The following is a 17619-nucleotide window of genomic DNA, read 5'->3' as shown; positions in this document are numbered from 1 at the left end:
TTTTTTTGGTTTTTCTCCGGTACCGGGAACCGAACTCATGACCTTGCACTTGCCAGGCAGGCGCTTTTGCCGCTGAGCTAAATCCCCAGCCCCAGGAACATTCTTTTGACAGAGTATCTACACCCAAAACTTGACTTAGGATGGAGGTATAGTTTGATGATAGAGTATGTGTAGGGAGCGGCTGAAGCTGGAAATCAGTCACACTTGCAGGGCTAAGACAAAGCTGGCCCCAGACCGTGGAGAACTCCTGGAGCCATAGAAACAAGCTGTTCAAGCTTGCAAACAAGTGGCTAGGCAGAGAGGTTGAAATTCACATCAACCTCCTGAGTGTATAAATAAATGCTCTACAGTTCTTGGGCAGTTCCTTTCCTTCCATCAGGAGAGAGGGTTTCACCTGACCTCAGCTTTCATTTCTTATCTTTATTTCTAAATCCTCTCACCATTTTCCCCCAGAAACATTGAGACCCACACCAATTCACGGAAAATGGCACTGAACAGGGATCCAATAAGGAAAAGCACTGAGTGGGGGGACACTGCTCATTGTACCTACAAAATGAGGAGAAGTGCATGATAGTGTTAATATTCAGCACAGGAGTGCATCGATACTGGCAATTATCAGGTGTAAAAGTTGGGACATGGAGGTACACAGACCTTAAAAAAAGCTTAAAAAGGACAAAAGTATATTGATTTACTAGTTATTACACATGGGGCAAACATCATCTCAAGAACCACAGGGACATATGTATGTAAATGTGTTTTTTGCATGCTTGATTCCTGTATTTACCTTCTTTTTGGGTTTTGGTTAGACGGGGTTTTATAACCACAAAGGATTTGGTTTGGAGCACTATTTTAAAATCAAGTGGGAGGGGGTGAGACAACAGCCCCACTGACAGAGCTTCAACCCTCTAGCTTTGCTCAATCAGATGAAGAAGCCAGATGGGCAGGGAGGGTTTTCAACATGTCTACCCTGTTACTAAAGTTTAAGCTCCCATTGATCTGGGATAAATTATACATCTTTGGATTTGTACAGATATTAGTCCCTCATGTGTACAGGCTCCTGACTTAGTAGCAGCTGTCACTCAGATTATTCATCCATAGCCTAGAGGAAAGGGAAAAAACAAAGCTGCTTGTTTTTGTTGTGGGGACAAAGGACACTTTGCCCAAAACTGCTCTGCTGCACCTGTAAAGGCAGCACAGCCATTACCCGTCTTTTCAACAAAACCTTCCTGTCTCTGCTCAAAGTGTCTATGAGGGTATCACTGGACAACTGAGTGTAGATCCAAAACTGATGTGGAAGGCTGGGGATATGCCTCAGTGGCACAAGCACCTGCCTGGTAAGCACAAGGTCCTGAGTTCAATCCCCGGTACCAAAAAAACAAAAAACATGGATGTGGAAGGCAGACCTAGTCTATGAAACTTCCACTGGAGCTTGCTACAGCCCTGACAAACAGTGGGGATGCTACAGTTTGGAGAGCTTCTCTGAGACGGCACAGCCCTGCTAGGTGTGGCAGGTTGCTAGTGGTTGGGAGGAAGTGGGAAAACAGCTTAGAGCAAGGCTAAGAAAAACAAATGAGCACAAATATATCTGGACCTCTGCAGCCTTTAAAAGTGTTATTTAACAGGGAGAAACTGCTGCTTTCTCTCCTCTCACCACTTTGCACAGACCCCCGGGCAGGGGGAGGGAACCAAAGAGAGCCACCCAGCCTGGAGCTGGGCCAGGACAAGGGAGTGTGGAGGAACAATGTTGCTTGTTTCAGCTGCATGGGTGAAAGTTATGGTTCTAGTGTAATATAATGTTGATAGACTTAATACTGGTTCTTAAGGATTGTTAATCCTGTGTTGTGATACTCAAGTTGTATGAAAAAAATGATAAAAATAAGCATGTCTCTGTATCTGAAAACCCATTTTTAAAAACGTATCTGTTTGCCAAGTTGACAAGGGGTGAACTGGAATGGTTGATACATTGTGTCAACTTGAGAAGTTTAAAAGTTTGGCTGAGTGACTCATGGAGGGGCAGGGTCCTTATTTTGTAAATATCCTCAACCTGTGCAGGACAAGGGCACAGAAGTGTGTGCATGCTTCACCCCCCTTAGTGGGGTAGCCAGTTTACAGTGTAGGGGAGAAAAGGACAGGATTTTTCCCTTTACACTTAAGACTGACAATGGCCCAATATATACAAGTGCTGCTTTCCAAATGTTTTGTAAAACTTTTGGTATTTCCCTTGCTACAAGAACCCCTTACAATCCTCAAGGTCTAAAAAAATATATTAAACATGCTCACCATATGCTCGAAATTCAATTAAAGAAACAAAAGGGGAAATCAATTACTCCTACCCCATTTGGCAGTATATACTATTACAATTCAATTGGTTAAAGCAAAAAAAAGCTAATTTGGGGTCAAGAATATGCCTGTGTTTTTCCAGAGAATGCTGACCAACCTATCTGGGTGTTAGAGCATGCTGTCCAGCTATATCATGAACCCAGATCTACCTTTCAGAAAGCTGATGCACAGTCCTATGACAGCGAAATCTTGAAGACCGCTCTACAACCAAAAGACAAGGATGAGGCTCAATCCAACCTGGGGCCTACGGAAGGAACTGACCCAGAATGCCCAGGAGATTGTAACCAAAATGGCAATCAAAGATCTAAGTAGGTGATAGAGTATATAGAGGTAACTGAGTTGTATTCTTAAAATAAAATATAAAAAAAGTATATTAATTGTATATAAAAGATTTTATTCCTTTCAAATTCTTCTTCTAAGAGATCTCTGCTAATTCATGAACAACAAAATCTGACTAGTCTATTTATAGTTATAAATTCCTAAAATTGTAAACAAGTTACTATAATTCAATTTGGTCAAAAATATGCACTCTAATTTTGTAAGATGTTTGTCTGTTTGTTCAACCTGTTAAGCTGTGTACTTGTTACTTGTCTGTTTGACTATTCTGTGAAAAGCTGTTCCCTTTTTATTTGAGCTCAACATTTTTTTCTCTTTTCCTTTTGCATTTTTGGATGCTTCCACCTGGGTTACCAGCTGGTCTAAATGATATCAAAATTGGTTTTCTTACAGGTCATCAAAAAACTAAGATAATTAAACAAAAATCCCTTAGGGTGGGGAGAGATTATTGGACAGGACTCCAATTGGTGAATAGAGGAGTGGCCAACCTTTGTTCATTAATAAGGAGCCTCCGATGATCCCAATAATCTTATGGCAGACACCTCCAGTAATTTGGTCATGGTCAAAAGGTAAAGTTTTCTAGAAAAATTACAATAAGGTTTTCTCACAAAGGACGCTGTTTGTTCAAAGCAAAACTTTAAAAAATGGTTTTCACATGTGTATGGCAATTTGTTATTGTTAATCTCATGGTGTATTAGATGTATTCATGACTTCAGATGTACAAGTCTTCCAAACTATAAAAGAAGGATTCCTTATGGTGATAAGATTTTTCTTTCAGATTCCTCTGCCTTTAATAAAAAATTTGTGATGTACATCCGATTAAAGGGCAACAAATGAGGTAAAAGTTTCTTATGTATTAGATAGAGATGATTGGTTAAAAGGGTTATGTTATGCCAAAATGAAAATTTAAGTATGTTACAAAACGTCATCATGGTTGTCATACTGCAATGTTATATATGATTTTGATTTCTAATTTTCTGTGTAAAATATTTAACTTATCTGTTTATATTTCATAGGGATTTAAATATTAGAATATCCATGGTTGTTAGAAAATAACAGCTCCATTTTATGTTCTAAGGTGTTTGATATTTAGATAAGATAGTAATATTAAGCTTGCAGCCTCCACTGCAATGTAATATCATTAATCTTCTCTTCTGGATGTTCAACGACTGAGGTTTAGAGACCAAAAGTTTAAAGAGATAGAGGGACTAGGAGGATAGCCAATATTTTGGCCCTAGTCCTCCGAGGTCGGTGACAACCTGGGACGTAGAAAGCCCCTGCTGTGACATCCTATAGCTCAGTGGAGCCCCTGATTTTCTGATCAAGGATATTATGGGACCACAGAGGAAAGTGATTCAACAATGTATAGTGTGCCTAAGGAGAGTCATGAGGAGAGAAAAAAATCTCCCAAGCTTTCACAGAAAGCAACTTGGTTAAGCCATGGCTGGGACATCCAGATGGCTGACAGTGACAGAAGAACTAAGAGGTACTGTACTTGGTTCCAAGGTAAATAGCGAGGAGACTTAACTGATGTTGACAGCAAAAATTGATTGATACAAGTCTTGCCTTAACTTGGTCTTAAACATCCAGGAGAAAAGTATAACCACAAGATGCATAAAAAACAATGCCATAGTAATCTGTTAGCTATAAAAAATTTAAATCACTAACAACTTTTAACAATTGCCAGCAATACTGGTAACTGACCACTGTGTCAGGTTAACTTGCTGAATACCAGTACTTAAAAGTTTTGGACTGAGAATCTTTAGCCTAAATGAGTGAGTTCACTCAGAACAAAAAGGACTCAAGAATGAGAAGCTCTTCTGCAGAGTTCTCCAAACACAGCTCCTCCAGAGCAGTAATGATCCAGCCCCAAATGTCAATGTCAACAGTGCTGAGGTTGAGAAATCTTGGACTAAATGGATTCCAAATTTCCTTCCATCCCTAATACTAAAATGCTACTTCTGGTCATTTCTGAAGGTTCTCATGTCGTATACAATTTGTAAAGGTTGATCATACCTAATCTGAAAGTCCCAATGCCTTAAGCCCTGAATGCTCTTGAGTATCAAAATGATGCCACAAAAGGAAAATTCCACACCTGACCTCCTGTGACAGATGAGTCACAGTCAAAATACAAGGACACCAGAAATACTGTATAAAAAGACTTGCAGGCTGTGTGCATAGCATTTTCATGGGGTGGGTAATGTATTTAATGTTTAGATTTGGGTCCCTTCTCCAAGAGAGCTCATTATGTATAGACAAATGTTTGAAAATATGAAGAAATCCAAAATTTCATACACTTCTGGTCACAAATATTTTTTATAAGAGATACTCAACATATATTAAATAAATTTGTTGTGTTTTTCTCTTGTTAATCTACTTATTGTTATGGGGATCTCAGCTATGAACCTAGTGATTGGTGAGGGATACTTGTGTCCCCTACAAATTTATGGGGAGGAATTGCTTATAGATGTAAGATGTCCTTTTGGTGAAGAAATGTCTTTGTATTAGGTCGAGGTAATGGTTGCATAACATTTTGAATGCACTAAATGCCAGTAAATTATACAATACTTGAAGGTCAATTTTGTGTTTTATGGCTTATACTTTAATTTTTAAAAAAATCTTAGCTGGGCATGGTGGCACACGCCTGTAAACCCAGCACTCAGGAGGTGAGGCAAGAGGATTCTTGTGAATTTGAGGCTAGCCTGGGCTACCAAAGTGAATTCAAGACCAGTCTGAATGGCATAGTGAGTCCCTGTCTCAAAAAAAAAGAATTATAAATAAAAAAATCTGTATCTTAGTAGAGAAGACATAGATATCTACCTTAGTTCCAGCTCTGGGTAAGCATTTAAGAAATAACAATGCCCTGTTATAAGGCAGAAACTATGTTATAAGGCAGAAATGACTTCTCAGCTTGTGGAACACAGTCTGGCCACCAGACCCCAGCTGGGCTGCTTTTCAGGATGTTGTTTGCACTGGTTTTAACACCACCATGTGCTGGGGCAGTGTGTGTGTGTGTGTGTGTTTGCCTGTGTGCACGTGCATGCTTCACTTGCCTATTTGAAGAGGGTGAGGATGGATGGATTCTGCAGCAGTGGGTGGCAGGTCTCCAGCACTGCCAGAGAGGGAGACAGAGATGAAGACAGAGAGCAAGAATTTTGTCTTACAAAAACAAGATCCTGTTATATATACTCCCTGTTGTTTTTCTTCCTCTGTGACACCACTAAGACAACTACTATTGCTTGCACTGATTGACTGATTGATGCTTGAAATCTAACCTAAAGCTTTATACATGCGAGGCAGGTGCTCTACCACTGAATTACACAGACATCCCCAATTTATCCTCCCCACTCCCCTCTGTGCTGGGGACTGAACTCTACCAGTGCTTTATCTCCAACCCTTTTAAAATTTTATCTTAGAACAGAGTCTCACTAAATTGGCCAGGCTGGCCTCAAACTTGCTATCTTCCTGCCTCAGCCTCTGAATAACTGGAGATTATGGGCATATGCCACCATGCCTGGATAATTTGTTCCTTTTTAATAGATGCATATCATTTCATAGTGAATGAACAATCACTTAACCATTCTAATGGGTATTGAGTTTGTGCCCACATTTTTGTACATAGGTCTTTGTATACTGATTGTTTTATTTTTATTGGGCAGAGTTCCATGTACTCTAGTTTTTTCTCAGGTCATATAAATCTTTTACTTTTCATTCTTCTTTTTTGGCAGTGTTGGGATTGAACCCAAGGCCCTGAACTGACCTACATCCTCAATCCTTTTTATTTTTTATTTTGAGACAGGATCTTGTTAAGTTGTTCAAGTTGGCCTTGAACTTCAATCCTCTTGAGTTTCTGGATCTTTTACTTTTTAATAAAGGGTAGTGTCCCAGGAGTGAGATTTCTAGGTCAAAGCATATACGAGTATTTAAAATTTTAAAGATACTGTCTGATTGTTCTCCAAAACAACCACAACACTCCACAGTCTTACCAACAGTAACTAAAATAACCTTGTTATCTGTGCAAAATTAGAGTGCCTTTTGAATGGACCAGTGTATTAAATGTGGTTTGTTGCTTTTTATTTTTGTGGATTCAAAAATTTATGATTCTGTGAACAGGGCACCTCACCTGCGCTGACCTCTAAGTGCCAAGGAAATAAGATACATGTAATGCACCAGTCCAGCCTATCACCCTTCCTAACCTTGGCCTTGGGCTACTGGTTCCCCACAATGGCACCTATTCCTGTTAACTTTGTATCTGACCTGAAAGTCTTGCATCTTTCCTTCAAAGCAGAAAGCAAGAATACTAATCTAACTGCACCATCAGGAGGGAACTGCCTAAACCAAGTGGACAGCTCATTCAGATGAACTGAGACTCCAGCTAACTTTTATTTTTTACGTTTGATGATTTCAAAGGCTTACTAAACACAATTAAACAATTTGCATTTCAGCTTTGTGGATTAACAGTCACCCAATTCAGCAACTATTGATCGAATGAGAAGCTTCTATATGCTGGATAATGTGATTGGCAATGGCATTTAGCATTCAGCAACGGATAGGATGCTCAGGGTCTGTGTGGTCTCGGGCTCTTGCAGAAGACAGAAGAAAACTGCACTCAGCTTAGCCCATAAAACTTGGTTTGACCCCATTAAGACTAACTTATCTAAGGTCAGCAAAAACACATCTCTAGCAAAACAACTGAATTAATCTCTTGATCACATTTAGCTAAGAGGCTACAGTGTCCTCGATTCTGTTTCACAAGAACCGGGAGAGATAACATTACCTATTGGTTCCTTTGTTTTGCACATTGGAAACAGGACATGCTCCCGTTAGACCTTAAATCACCTGAAGGTGGGGACTGTGTACACCTTGACTCAAAGTGCTACTGTACTTTCAGGAGCTTAGTGTATCCAGCATAGAAAAGGCTATCAGTAAATACTTATGGAATGGATGAGTGGTGGAAAGATTAATAGATAAATGAATGACCTACATGTTTGGAAATTTAAAATGAGCAGAATAAATCACATCATGCCTTATAGTCATTTTCTAACTTAGATTTTACAGATCCTCTTCTAGGTAATGCTGTTCAGTGGTAGGCCCACTCCTTACTCAGACTTTGACCACAACTCCTCCCATCCATCCTAGCAGACATTTCTTAATAAATGTCAGCGAAACAGCCAAAGCTTAGCAATGTTACTATCAATACAATTTAGTGGCATGTGTATGTTAGACACTGTGCTTTGTAGCATTGCCCTGTTTAATCTTCAGATAATTATGCCCATTTTATAGATGAAGAAGCTCAGGTTTAGGGAAGTTAAGCAAGATTCCCCAAGATTACAGTGCTGGGAAGCAGCAGAGTAAGGAACAAACATGAATTCCTCAAAGGTAGGGTCTAGGCCTTCTTTATCTCTGTGCCTCCGAAGCCAGCACATAGCAGGTGCTCAAGCCTTGTTCGGCAAGTGAATAGTGAAGAAATGAAGGGACTGCATGGTGATCACCCTTTGTGGAGCTTGTTTGTGGTGTTCCGAAAGACTACACCAAAAGACAGCCTCTACCTGTGCTGGCCTCCAACCCACATGTTCATCATCCACGTGACACGTGACTCACCCGACACCCAGGGCAGGAGTCCCACAGCAAACAGACCCAGGTCTTCATTAAGCCAAGGGAAAAGCACAGGAAAAGAAAAGATGGTAGATGGACTCTGACCTTTGGAATCTCTATCTCTCAATGAACCTGAGACACCCTACACTCTCTTTTCACCTTGTGAAACTCTGTTCAGCCTCAGACCCAATGCAAACGCTCCTCTGTGCTCTTGCCTTGAGTGCCGCAGTAACAGTCAGTCTCTTCTGGTCTCCCGCTTTGATTTGGTGTATGTCTTGTCCTACTGGTATGATGAGCTGTGGTGTCCTTTGTAGCTGAGTCTTCCCCTCCCCAAATCCATAAGCTTCTTGAGAGTAGAGGCTGTGTCTTGCTTCATGCCGAATCTCTGCAGCATCTGCATTGCTCCAGGAATATCGGACATAGGTAGGAACTTCTGGAGTCAGAGAGGCCTAGGATCAGGCTCAGCTCTGCCAGTTGCTAACTTTTTGACCTGCAGCAAGTTTTTAAATCTCCCTAAACTTCTTTTCCCAAGTATAAAATGATAATAACAATTGTTCATATGTTATAGGATTATCATGAGTATTTAATGAGCTCAGGTTCATAAGTAAAATTCATTGGCTCTACTACTAGTAGTAAGTATTTAATAGCTAATCAGAAACAGGCATAAGGGGCTGGGGATTTAGCTCAGCAGCAAAGCGCCTGCCTGGCAAGTGCAAGGTCGTGAGTTCGGTTCCCGGTACCGGAGAAAAACAAACAAACAAAAAAAACCAAAAAAACAGAAACAGGCATAACTGATTTTTCTTCCATTAACATATAAAGAAGGAACTCTTATAAAAGTGAGATAAAGGTATGAACAGAAAAACAGAAATAAGTAATTTGTTCAAAATACATACTAGAATGGGAAAAAAAAAAACAAAAAAAATACAAAAAAAAAACCCAACAAAACAACAAAGGGGCTGGGGATTTAGCTCAGTAGCACAGTGCCTGCCTGGCAAGTGCAAGGTTGTGAGTTCGAATCCTGGTACCGGCAAAACAAAACAAAACAAAACAAAAATACAAAAAAACCCCCAAAAACCAAAATACATACTAGAATCTTCCCCAGTGGTCTAGTGGTTAGGATTCTGTGCTCTCTCAAAATACATACTAGAGGGGCATGCTCAGTGGTAGTGGACTTGCTTAGTATGTGCAAGACCCTGGGTTCTATGCAAGTACCACAAAAAAACCCTAGGTACTATCATATTAATAATCTCTACATCCCTGCTCTTATAGTTCCTATAATAATTTACAAAGTTCACTGCCTACCCAGGGATGGGCGAGACTATCGCATCTTTAATTCTTAACACAGTACTTAGTCTCTCAGAGACCATCCCATGCTGTCTCTAGTCCTCATCACACTCAAGAAAATTACTACCACTTATCCAAAATGGAACCAGTTACAAAGGAACCAGGGAATACATCGGGTGACGTCTACATTGATCATGGTGTAACCCTTTATGGCCTTAATCTCCACTCAGTAACTAGAGAGACCTTTTAAAAACAAAAACCAGCTCCTGTTATTCCCTTGCTTAAAATATTCCAGTAGCTTTTCCTGCATTGAGAAGTTTTTAACCCCAATCAGCAGATCCTAACTAGTCTTGATCCTCTCTGATTGATCACCAGTCTCTCCTGACTTACTGACTTCCAGCTGCCCTGGCCTTCTCTCTCTTCCTCGAACATACCAAGGGCTTTTGCAACCACAGCCTAGAACCTTGCTACGTACAAGGCAAAATGTCACCTCTTTAGAACAGCACTTTCTCAACACCATGGAAAATATCCTTCCCCTAGGAAATCTCATAAAACATTTACCATGATCTGAACTGTTTGTTTGCTTAGATATTATCTGACACTCTGACTCGCAAGCCACATCCTGATTTCCCCTCAACAGAAGCTCCACCTAGGCAGAAACTTGACCTTGCTCAACACCGTTTCTATAGCCTTAGAAGATGCTCAATCCTTATTTTCTAAATGAACAAGTGGGGGTGAGGGAGAAGATGATGATCATCTTCCACTTTTTATATTTTAGATGAATTTGAATTTTTTATAAAGTGCATAAGAAAAAAGGAATGAAGCTAAAGCAAAATAATATAAAATTAGCCCGTTTATCAAACAGATGAAAACTGTATGCCCCCAAGAATCTGTTATATTGATTGCCAGCAATTCACATTATTTCAGTGTCCATATTGTTTATTAAACCTGAAACACTGGCCAGTTTAATGATCTGCTTGCTAGTCAGTACACATCCTTGGACTTTTAAATAACAGTCATCTCTCCTGGGCTTATGGAAGGATCACTGCCTGAGCTTTCCACTGTACCCCAGTCTCTTACTCACAGTGCATTTGTTTCTACCCTGATACCATTGTGGCTGCCACTGCCTCCCTGGCCTTCTCCCCACACCAGGCTGCTCCCTGCCCGATTTCCCTGCCCAAAAGCTTGATCATCCTTGAAGGCACATCCAGATCTACCAAGAAACACCCATAGGGACAAACAACTGTGGTTTTTCTTTTTAAACCCAGTGCTTTTCAAAAAGCACCTTTTCTTTGTGTCTCCCTCAGTTAATTACAGTTGGCGGAAAGCAATGTTTTCATATACCTTACCACACTGAAATGTCACTATACATTTTCCAAATGAATTAAAAAACACACTGCTAGTGGGAAAACATTGTCAAAGGTGGATGGGAACAATTGCTCAGAATCTGTTTCAGATGAGAAAATATTAGATGGTTTTCAAGGGTTCAAAAACCTTTCCTCACACATTCTCCTGAGGAAGGCAATATATACACAACCATTAATCCAGAATTTACAAAGAAATGAGAACCATGAAGAGCAATGGCCTCTGACTTTGGAATAAACTCTGCAAATACTGTTGGATGCCACCCACTTATGCCCTATTATGACAACCATTCAGCACCAATGCTGTGTTAAATGCATTATGTGCATTATTCTCATTCAATCTGCCAAGAGCCCGAAGTGCCCATTCCTATTATATCCCCATTTTACAGGTGAAGCAAACCATACATGGAGAGCATCAGCAAATTTCCCATGATGACAAAGCCCCAAAGGGGTACAGCTGGTTTGAATTCATTTCCCCTGACTTCAGAATTTCTGTATCTTTCATTTTAAAACTAGAGTTGAAGTGAAAGGCAGCAGTTAATACAACCTTAACTAAAACCAGTGAGTTCTGCAATCTTTCTCCCCTTTAAATTCCTTTTCATTTACACATACTCAATGCTTAGCACAAAATGTTTGAATACATGCAGAAGTCAAAGAGAACATGCCTTCTTTTTAATGGGCTCTTTCTATTCTCCAGCATTTCACATATCACAGTGTTGGCTCAGGGATTGTTATGAATAGAATCAATAATACTAATTCTCACACTTCACTACTAAATAAATGGATGCCCCAGATGTTACAGAATGGACTCCTAGATCCCCTCAGAGTTGGAAGGGCACTCCAAAAGAGTCACTTTAATCAAAATATACCTGGTTGCAGATAAGAGTCTAAAGACCAGAACTTGCCACATTTAAGGTTAAAAAGTGGGATTCTGAATGTAAACTAATACAACCATTACAGAAATCAGTATGAAAATTCTTCAAAAAACTAAAGTAGAAATTCCATTTGATCCAGCTATATGCCTTGTAGGTATCTTCCCAAAAGAGTTGAAGTCATAATATTACAAGGATACATGCATACGCATGTTTATAGCAGCACAATTTATAATAGTAAAGGGCCAGGGATATAGCTTAGCCTCACAGTGCCTGCCTGGCAAGCATGAGGTCATGAATTTGATTCCTGGTACCAAAAAAAAGAAAAAGAAAATAATTTATAATAGCTAGATTTTAGAAATTGTGTATATTTCCATCAACAGATGAATGGATAAAGAAAATGAGGTATTTATACACAACAGAGTACTTCTCTACCATAAAAAAAGATAAAGCAGTTTTAGGCAAATGAATGCAACTTGAGAACATAATATTAAGTGAAATAAGCCAGACACACAAGCTTAAATATCATACAGATCTTCTTATATGAGAAACTACATATATTATATACATAATATATTATATATTACATATAATATAGAGGGAGTGGGACAAAATTGAAGATAAGTAGGAAGTAGGGAGATAGTTTTCAAATGGATGAGGGAACAAGAGATGGAGGGCAGAGGGAAGAAAGGGATAGGGGATGGGAAAAACAGAAGGGAAAAAAATAATGAAAATACATAGCCTGGGATATAGCTCAGTGGCAGAGCACCTGCCTGTAAGAATGAGGTCTTGAATTTGATTCCCAGTACCCACACACACAAAAATATATACAGCTTTTGCAAATGGAAAGAGGGTCAAGAGTTGGAGGAAGCAGGGATATAGGGGCTTAGGGGATGAAAAAAAGAATTAAGGTGTATTGTGTGCATGTATCAGCTTCCCACAATAAGTGTAATCACTGTGTGCTGCAAACACGTAATAATAAATAAAAAATAACAAAAAGTGGGGTTCTGGGTTAGCTCTTTAAGAAGAATTGGAGGCTGAGGATATATGTCAGTGGTGGAATTCTTGTCTACTATGCCTGAAGTCCTGAATTCAACCCCTTGGGGGAAAAAAGGATTTCAAATGTGAACAAATGAAAAGGGAGAAAAAATATTTGGGGATCCTTGTAAAAGCAAAATTATGGTCTTACACTGGAACAGGAAGAAAGTCTCGAGATCTTTGATGGTTTGGAAGAATGAGAAAGCCTTTTTGCCACTTAGCTAGGACTTAGAAGTATAAAAATGTCAGAGGCTAGTGTTGGTGATGTGGCTCAGTGGTAGAGCTTTTACCTTGCACGTGCAAAGCCCTGGGTTCAATCCCCACCAACACACACACACACACATGTCAGGGGTAAACTGGTATAAATTGAGTGCTTGCTGCAATTTTTCTGTATGCTTGAAATTCTTCCTAATAAAATGGTGAGAAAATAAAAAGCTAAGAATTTTTAGGGGATGCACCAACATTCCTGTTTGAGTCCGGGGTGCTGTTTTATGTAATTCCTCGCAAAGTTCCTTCTACAGATGTTGTAATAGAGCAGTAGAAGTAGCCAAGATGTGTTAGGCACTCACCTGGAGATCTCCATACACTGTCTTATTTAATATTCACAGTAAAGCTACAAGGTAGGCACTACTATTATCTACATTTTCATAAAACAGAGACAAAGTGCAGCTTAGAAATGTGCTCAATGTCACATTGTCAGCAAGTGGCAGAGGGATGACTCAAACCAGCACTTATTTGAATATGTGCAGCTCTACTTCTTGTGGCCCCAGCCATCTTTCAAGGCCACTGTGAGCTGCAGAGAACCAAACTGCTGTTACACACTTGTCACTAACCTGGGTCTGGGACTTTCCCAACAGACTTAAGAAGGTTCCTGAAAACAGGAGAACAATAAACCTTCATGCTAAAAGTCTGGGATTTAAACAAGTCTGAGTCTAAATCTAGGTTCTACCATTTAAAATTTGTATCACCTCACAAGCCCCAGTGTTTTCATTTCTGCAAGGGAAGACAAAATAACACAGGAGGACCTTGTTGAGATTAAATGAGATGATACATTGAAAGTTCTTAGCACATGATAATCTAGCAGTAAAAGGTAGCCATAGTTGATATCATAGTTGATCTTGTGAGAAACACAGACCATCAGTCCTGAGGCGATGCCAAAGCAGCAAAGCCAAAGGATTTGTAAAGAATGAAAGAGAAGAGATCCAGGTTTTAAAAGGAGAAAGAGAAAGAAGGAAAAAGGTTGAAACATTAAAGGATCCATCACAGCAGGTGAGAAACTAAGACATTTAATTGTGATTTTAATTTGAATCCATCAGAATCAGAACACAATTGAACCATTCTAGGAAGATTTAGTGAGTTCATCATTACAGATATAGAAAAAGCACTCACAATTTTCCCCCAGGTGAAGACAGGAAAGAGCACATTCACAATACTTTGGCCCAGCATAACTCAGAAACTGGTGCTGATGAAGAGCACACAGAGAACCATCAGCAGGAGCCCAGGCAGGAAGCTTAAGGGTGGCAGCCTGGCAGGAGGCGCAAGGGGCTAGGGACAGCTTGTGACCCTAGGGCTCCTGTGGCTGCCTCTACTCTTTGAAGGTAGGAATCTCAACTAGTGTATTCTATTAATTAAAAACAAAAATCCTTCATTTATTTCAAAATGTTGACACCAGAACAAAATAGAGAGTACCAGGAAATACAGCTGGTCGTTTCAGACCTGCCTCCAGGATTATTCCCAAACCAGACTGTAATTGAGTCAAGGGAAAGAGGAGAAGGGTTTGCTTGGGTAGCCTCCCTCAACCCTTTCCCCCCGCCCCCTTGGGCCCAGAAGGAGATGAGACAGGTTGGGATTTCAGAGGAGCCCTGAACCTGATGCTGGAGATAGCAAGCTGGAACCTAGCGGACACTCCCCTCTCATCGAGGACGTTGGCGCTTTCTAGGGGGGCCCTAGGCTCCAGCACCCCAGTGCATCCTTGGTAGGGAAAGGATCCTCCTTCTTCGGCTGCAGGAAAGACCTTACTGCCCAGGACAAGCAGCTAGCTGACAGATGCAGGACTTCCAAATTCAACCCAGACTCCTGGGTTGGCTGCCTGGCGATTTCCCGAGCCTCTCGGTGAAGTCTAGCCCGGAGGGTCCCCTCTTTTGTTTGTGGGGAGAGCGCGGCGCTGCGCAGCACCACCCCCTCCCCCGGCCCTGAAAGCGGGGGCGCTCCCCTGGGTGGGTTCCCCTCAATCGGCGCGCTCCGGCGACCACGGCTCCGGCTCAAGGATCCCAACTGTTTCCTCATCCCTACCCCAGTACTCACTTCTCCCCAGTCCTTCTGCTCTCCACGCTGTCTCCTCCACCGCCCCATAGCGCCTCAGCGGCTTCTCAGCTTCCAGATGGGTGGACAAAGATTGCTTTAACTCCATCGTGGATCCTTCTGGGCAGGTCGAAGGGTGCCCCTTTACTCCATCTCTACTACTGCGGGGTGCAGGGAGGGAGGTGGCTTCAACCAGCAGGGCTTTAAGGGGCTGGACGATCGTGACGCTGCTCCATCTCCTCTGTCGCCAGCGCCCGGGAGCGCCAACTGGTACCCTGGAGGGGGAGGGATGCAGGGCACATGCGCATTGGAGACTTGGGGAAAACTTGGGGGCTGGGTAGGGAAAAAGAGGGCATTTGATAAACTCTAAAAACAGCAGCAAAACAACTAAAACAAAACCCAAAGAAAGCAAGAAAGAGACCCCTGCCCATACTGGAGCCGGTAGTCCTGGCTCCATGAGCTGGCACTGTGACCTGTCAGCCAGCTACTAGGTTTTGAGTGGGATTGGTAAGTCAGTCTTCATCTGTGGGTGATGGATACATCTTTGTGGGGAGTATGCACTAGCGGGAGTGTGGACCTCAAACTGGGGGTTCGGTATGTTTTTGTGGGAATCTCTGTTGTTTGCACTTGTGTGCATAATTTGAATGTGAAATGAGATAGTGAATGTCTGTGTGTTTCCATGGATTTGAGAAAGATGAAAATATTTTGGACATAGGAATAACACTTGTTTGGAACAAGTTTTGGGTCCTTACTTTGTAGGAACACAGGGTTTATCTTACTGACAAAAGGTTGCAACATTAAACATATAAACTAAAATCAGCAGCTATAAAGTAAAATCAGTGCAATTTATTGAATCACAACAAGGTGCAAAACAACTTTCAATAACTCTATGAAACAGGTAGTATAGTTTGCTTTGTTGTTTTTGATTGTTTTGCAGTGCTGGTGATTGAACACAGGCCCTTCTACATGCTAGGCAAGCTCTCTACTACTGAGCTACACCCTCAGCCCTGTTTGCCTTGTTTTACAGAGGATGAACCTGACATGTAGAAAGATTAAACTACTTGCTAAAATTCTCACATATACTGAGTGTCTGGTCAGTATTTGAATTCAGAAAATTTGAATCCAGATTTAACTTCTTAATTATTATACTTAGGTCCTGGACTTCACTTAGGAATTTATTTATTTATTTATTTTTATCAAGAAGGGTGGAAAAGGCTCTCCAGGACATGGGTGGCTGGCTTATAGTCTGTGGTCATTTTGAGATATCATCTGGGAGAGTTTGTAGTATCCATATGGCATCCAGAAGTGTGAAATAGCCCAGTTCTTGAACAAAACAATTTAGCCACTTAAAGAGTTATTATCAATAATGAACTAAATAGTTCATGGGAGCAAAAAAAGAAATAAATAGAAAATAATAAGATATTTAGAACTAGATAACAATGAGAGTACTATACATCAAATTCTATGCTTTTATTTTGTTTTATGATGGCAGTCTCACTGTATTGCCTAAGCTGGCCTTAAACTCCTAGGCTCAAGTGATCTGTCTACCTCAGCCTGCCAAGGAGCTGGGACTATAGGCACAGGGACACTACCATGCCCAGCTTCAAAATGTTGAAGTTTTGATGTAAGCAAATGTACACCTTTAAGTGCTACCATAGTGGGCCTGCAATGTCCCCCAAAGGTTCATGTATTAAAGGCTTGCTCTCTAGCTTTGTGCTACTGGAAGGTGGTGGAAATCAAATAGTAGCATCTAGTGGGAGGTCTTCTGCTCTTTGGAGCTGTGCTTTTGAGGGGGATAATGGAACCCAAACCTTTCTTTGTCCTCTCTTTTTTGAGTCCTAGTCATGAGGTGAGTAGCTGATCAGGTATTGTGTTACAATAATGAAACACTGACTGACATAAATGCATTAGTCTTTAAAAAGAATGTAACACTAAAATTGAGTTAAATATAACTCAAGAGATTTTACCAAAAAAAAAGAACAGATAAAACCTAAGTGACATAGGAAAAAGAAATAATGATAAAGGCATAAATTAAGAAAAAGAAAATCAAGGAGTAGAGAAGATCAGCAAAATCAAAAGCACATTCTTTTGGGGTAAAACCTCACAAACTCATAAAAATAGGTACACATAAGTAATACTGAGAATGAAAGGAGGATATAGTACAAATATAGTAGATTTTTAAAACAGTTGAAATGAGCAACTTTCCTTTAAAAAAACTATCAAGACGTATTTAAGAAATAAAAATGCAGCTCAAAAACCACTACAAAAAATGAATTGTTAATAGAAATTTTATTTCTGTGCCCAGTCCCACAAAGGCAACAGGTCCAGATAGTTTTATAGCTGAAATTTACCCAACGAAAAGTAATTCTTTTTTAATTTTTATTTTTCATAGTACATATTTGTGGTACATAATGATTACATTCATCATGGGGAGTTGGTACATGTACATAACACATTTTAATTCTCCTTAAGAAGAATTCTTCCTCTCC

The 17619-nt window shown here is 40.5% G+C and overlaps 1 protein-coding gene across 2 annotated transcripts in view; it reads right to left on the bottom strand.

Moving 5' to 3' along the window:
- LOC102022429 (chromosome unknown open reading frame, human C16orf45) overlaps nt 1-15404 on the bottom strand; it is a 125181-nt gene extending 109777 nt beyond the window's left edge. For both annotated transcript variants that reach the window (XM_005391063.2, XM_005391062.2), the window contains exon 1: nt 15134-15404. In XM_005391063.2, the coding sequence (XP_005391120.1) occupies nt 15134-15239 (106 nt within the window). In that variant the 5' untranslated portion in view covers nt 15240-15404. The remainder of the gene's footprint in view (nt 1-15133) is intronic.
- Between the last annotated feature and the right edge of the window lie 2215 nt (nt 15405-17619).

Source organism: Chinchilla lanigera, unplaced genomic scaffold (genome assembly GCF_000276665.1).
Source record: "Chinchilla lanigera isolate Chin_1 unplaced genomic scaffold, ChiLan1.0 scaffold00041, whole genome shotgun sequence".
NCBI classification, from domain to species: domain Eukaryota; kingdom Metazoa; phylum Chordata; class Mammalia; order Rodentia; family Chinchillidae; genus Chinchilla; species Chinchilla lanigera.
This window is presented reverse-complemented; position numbering and strand designations above follow the sequence as displayed.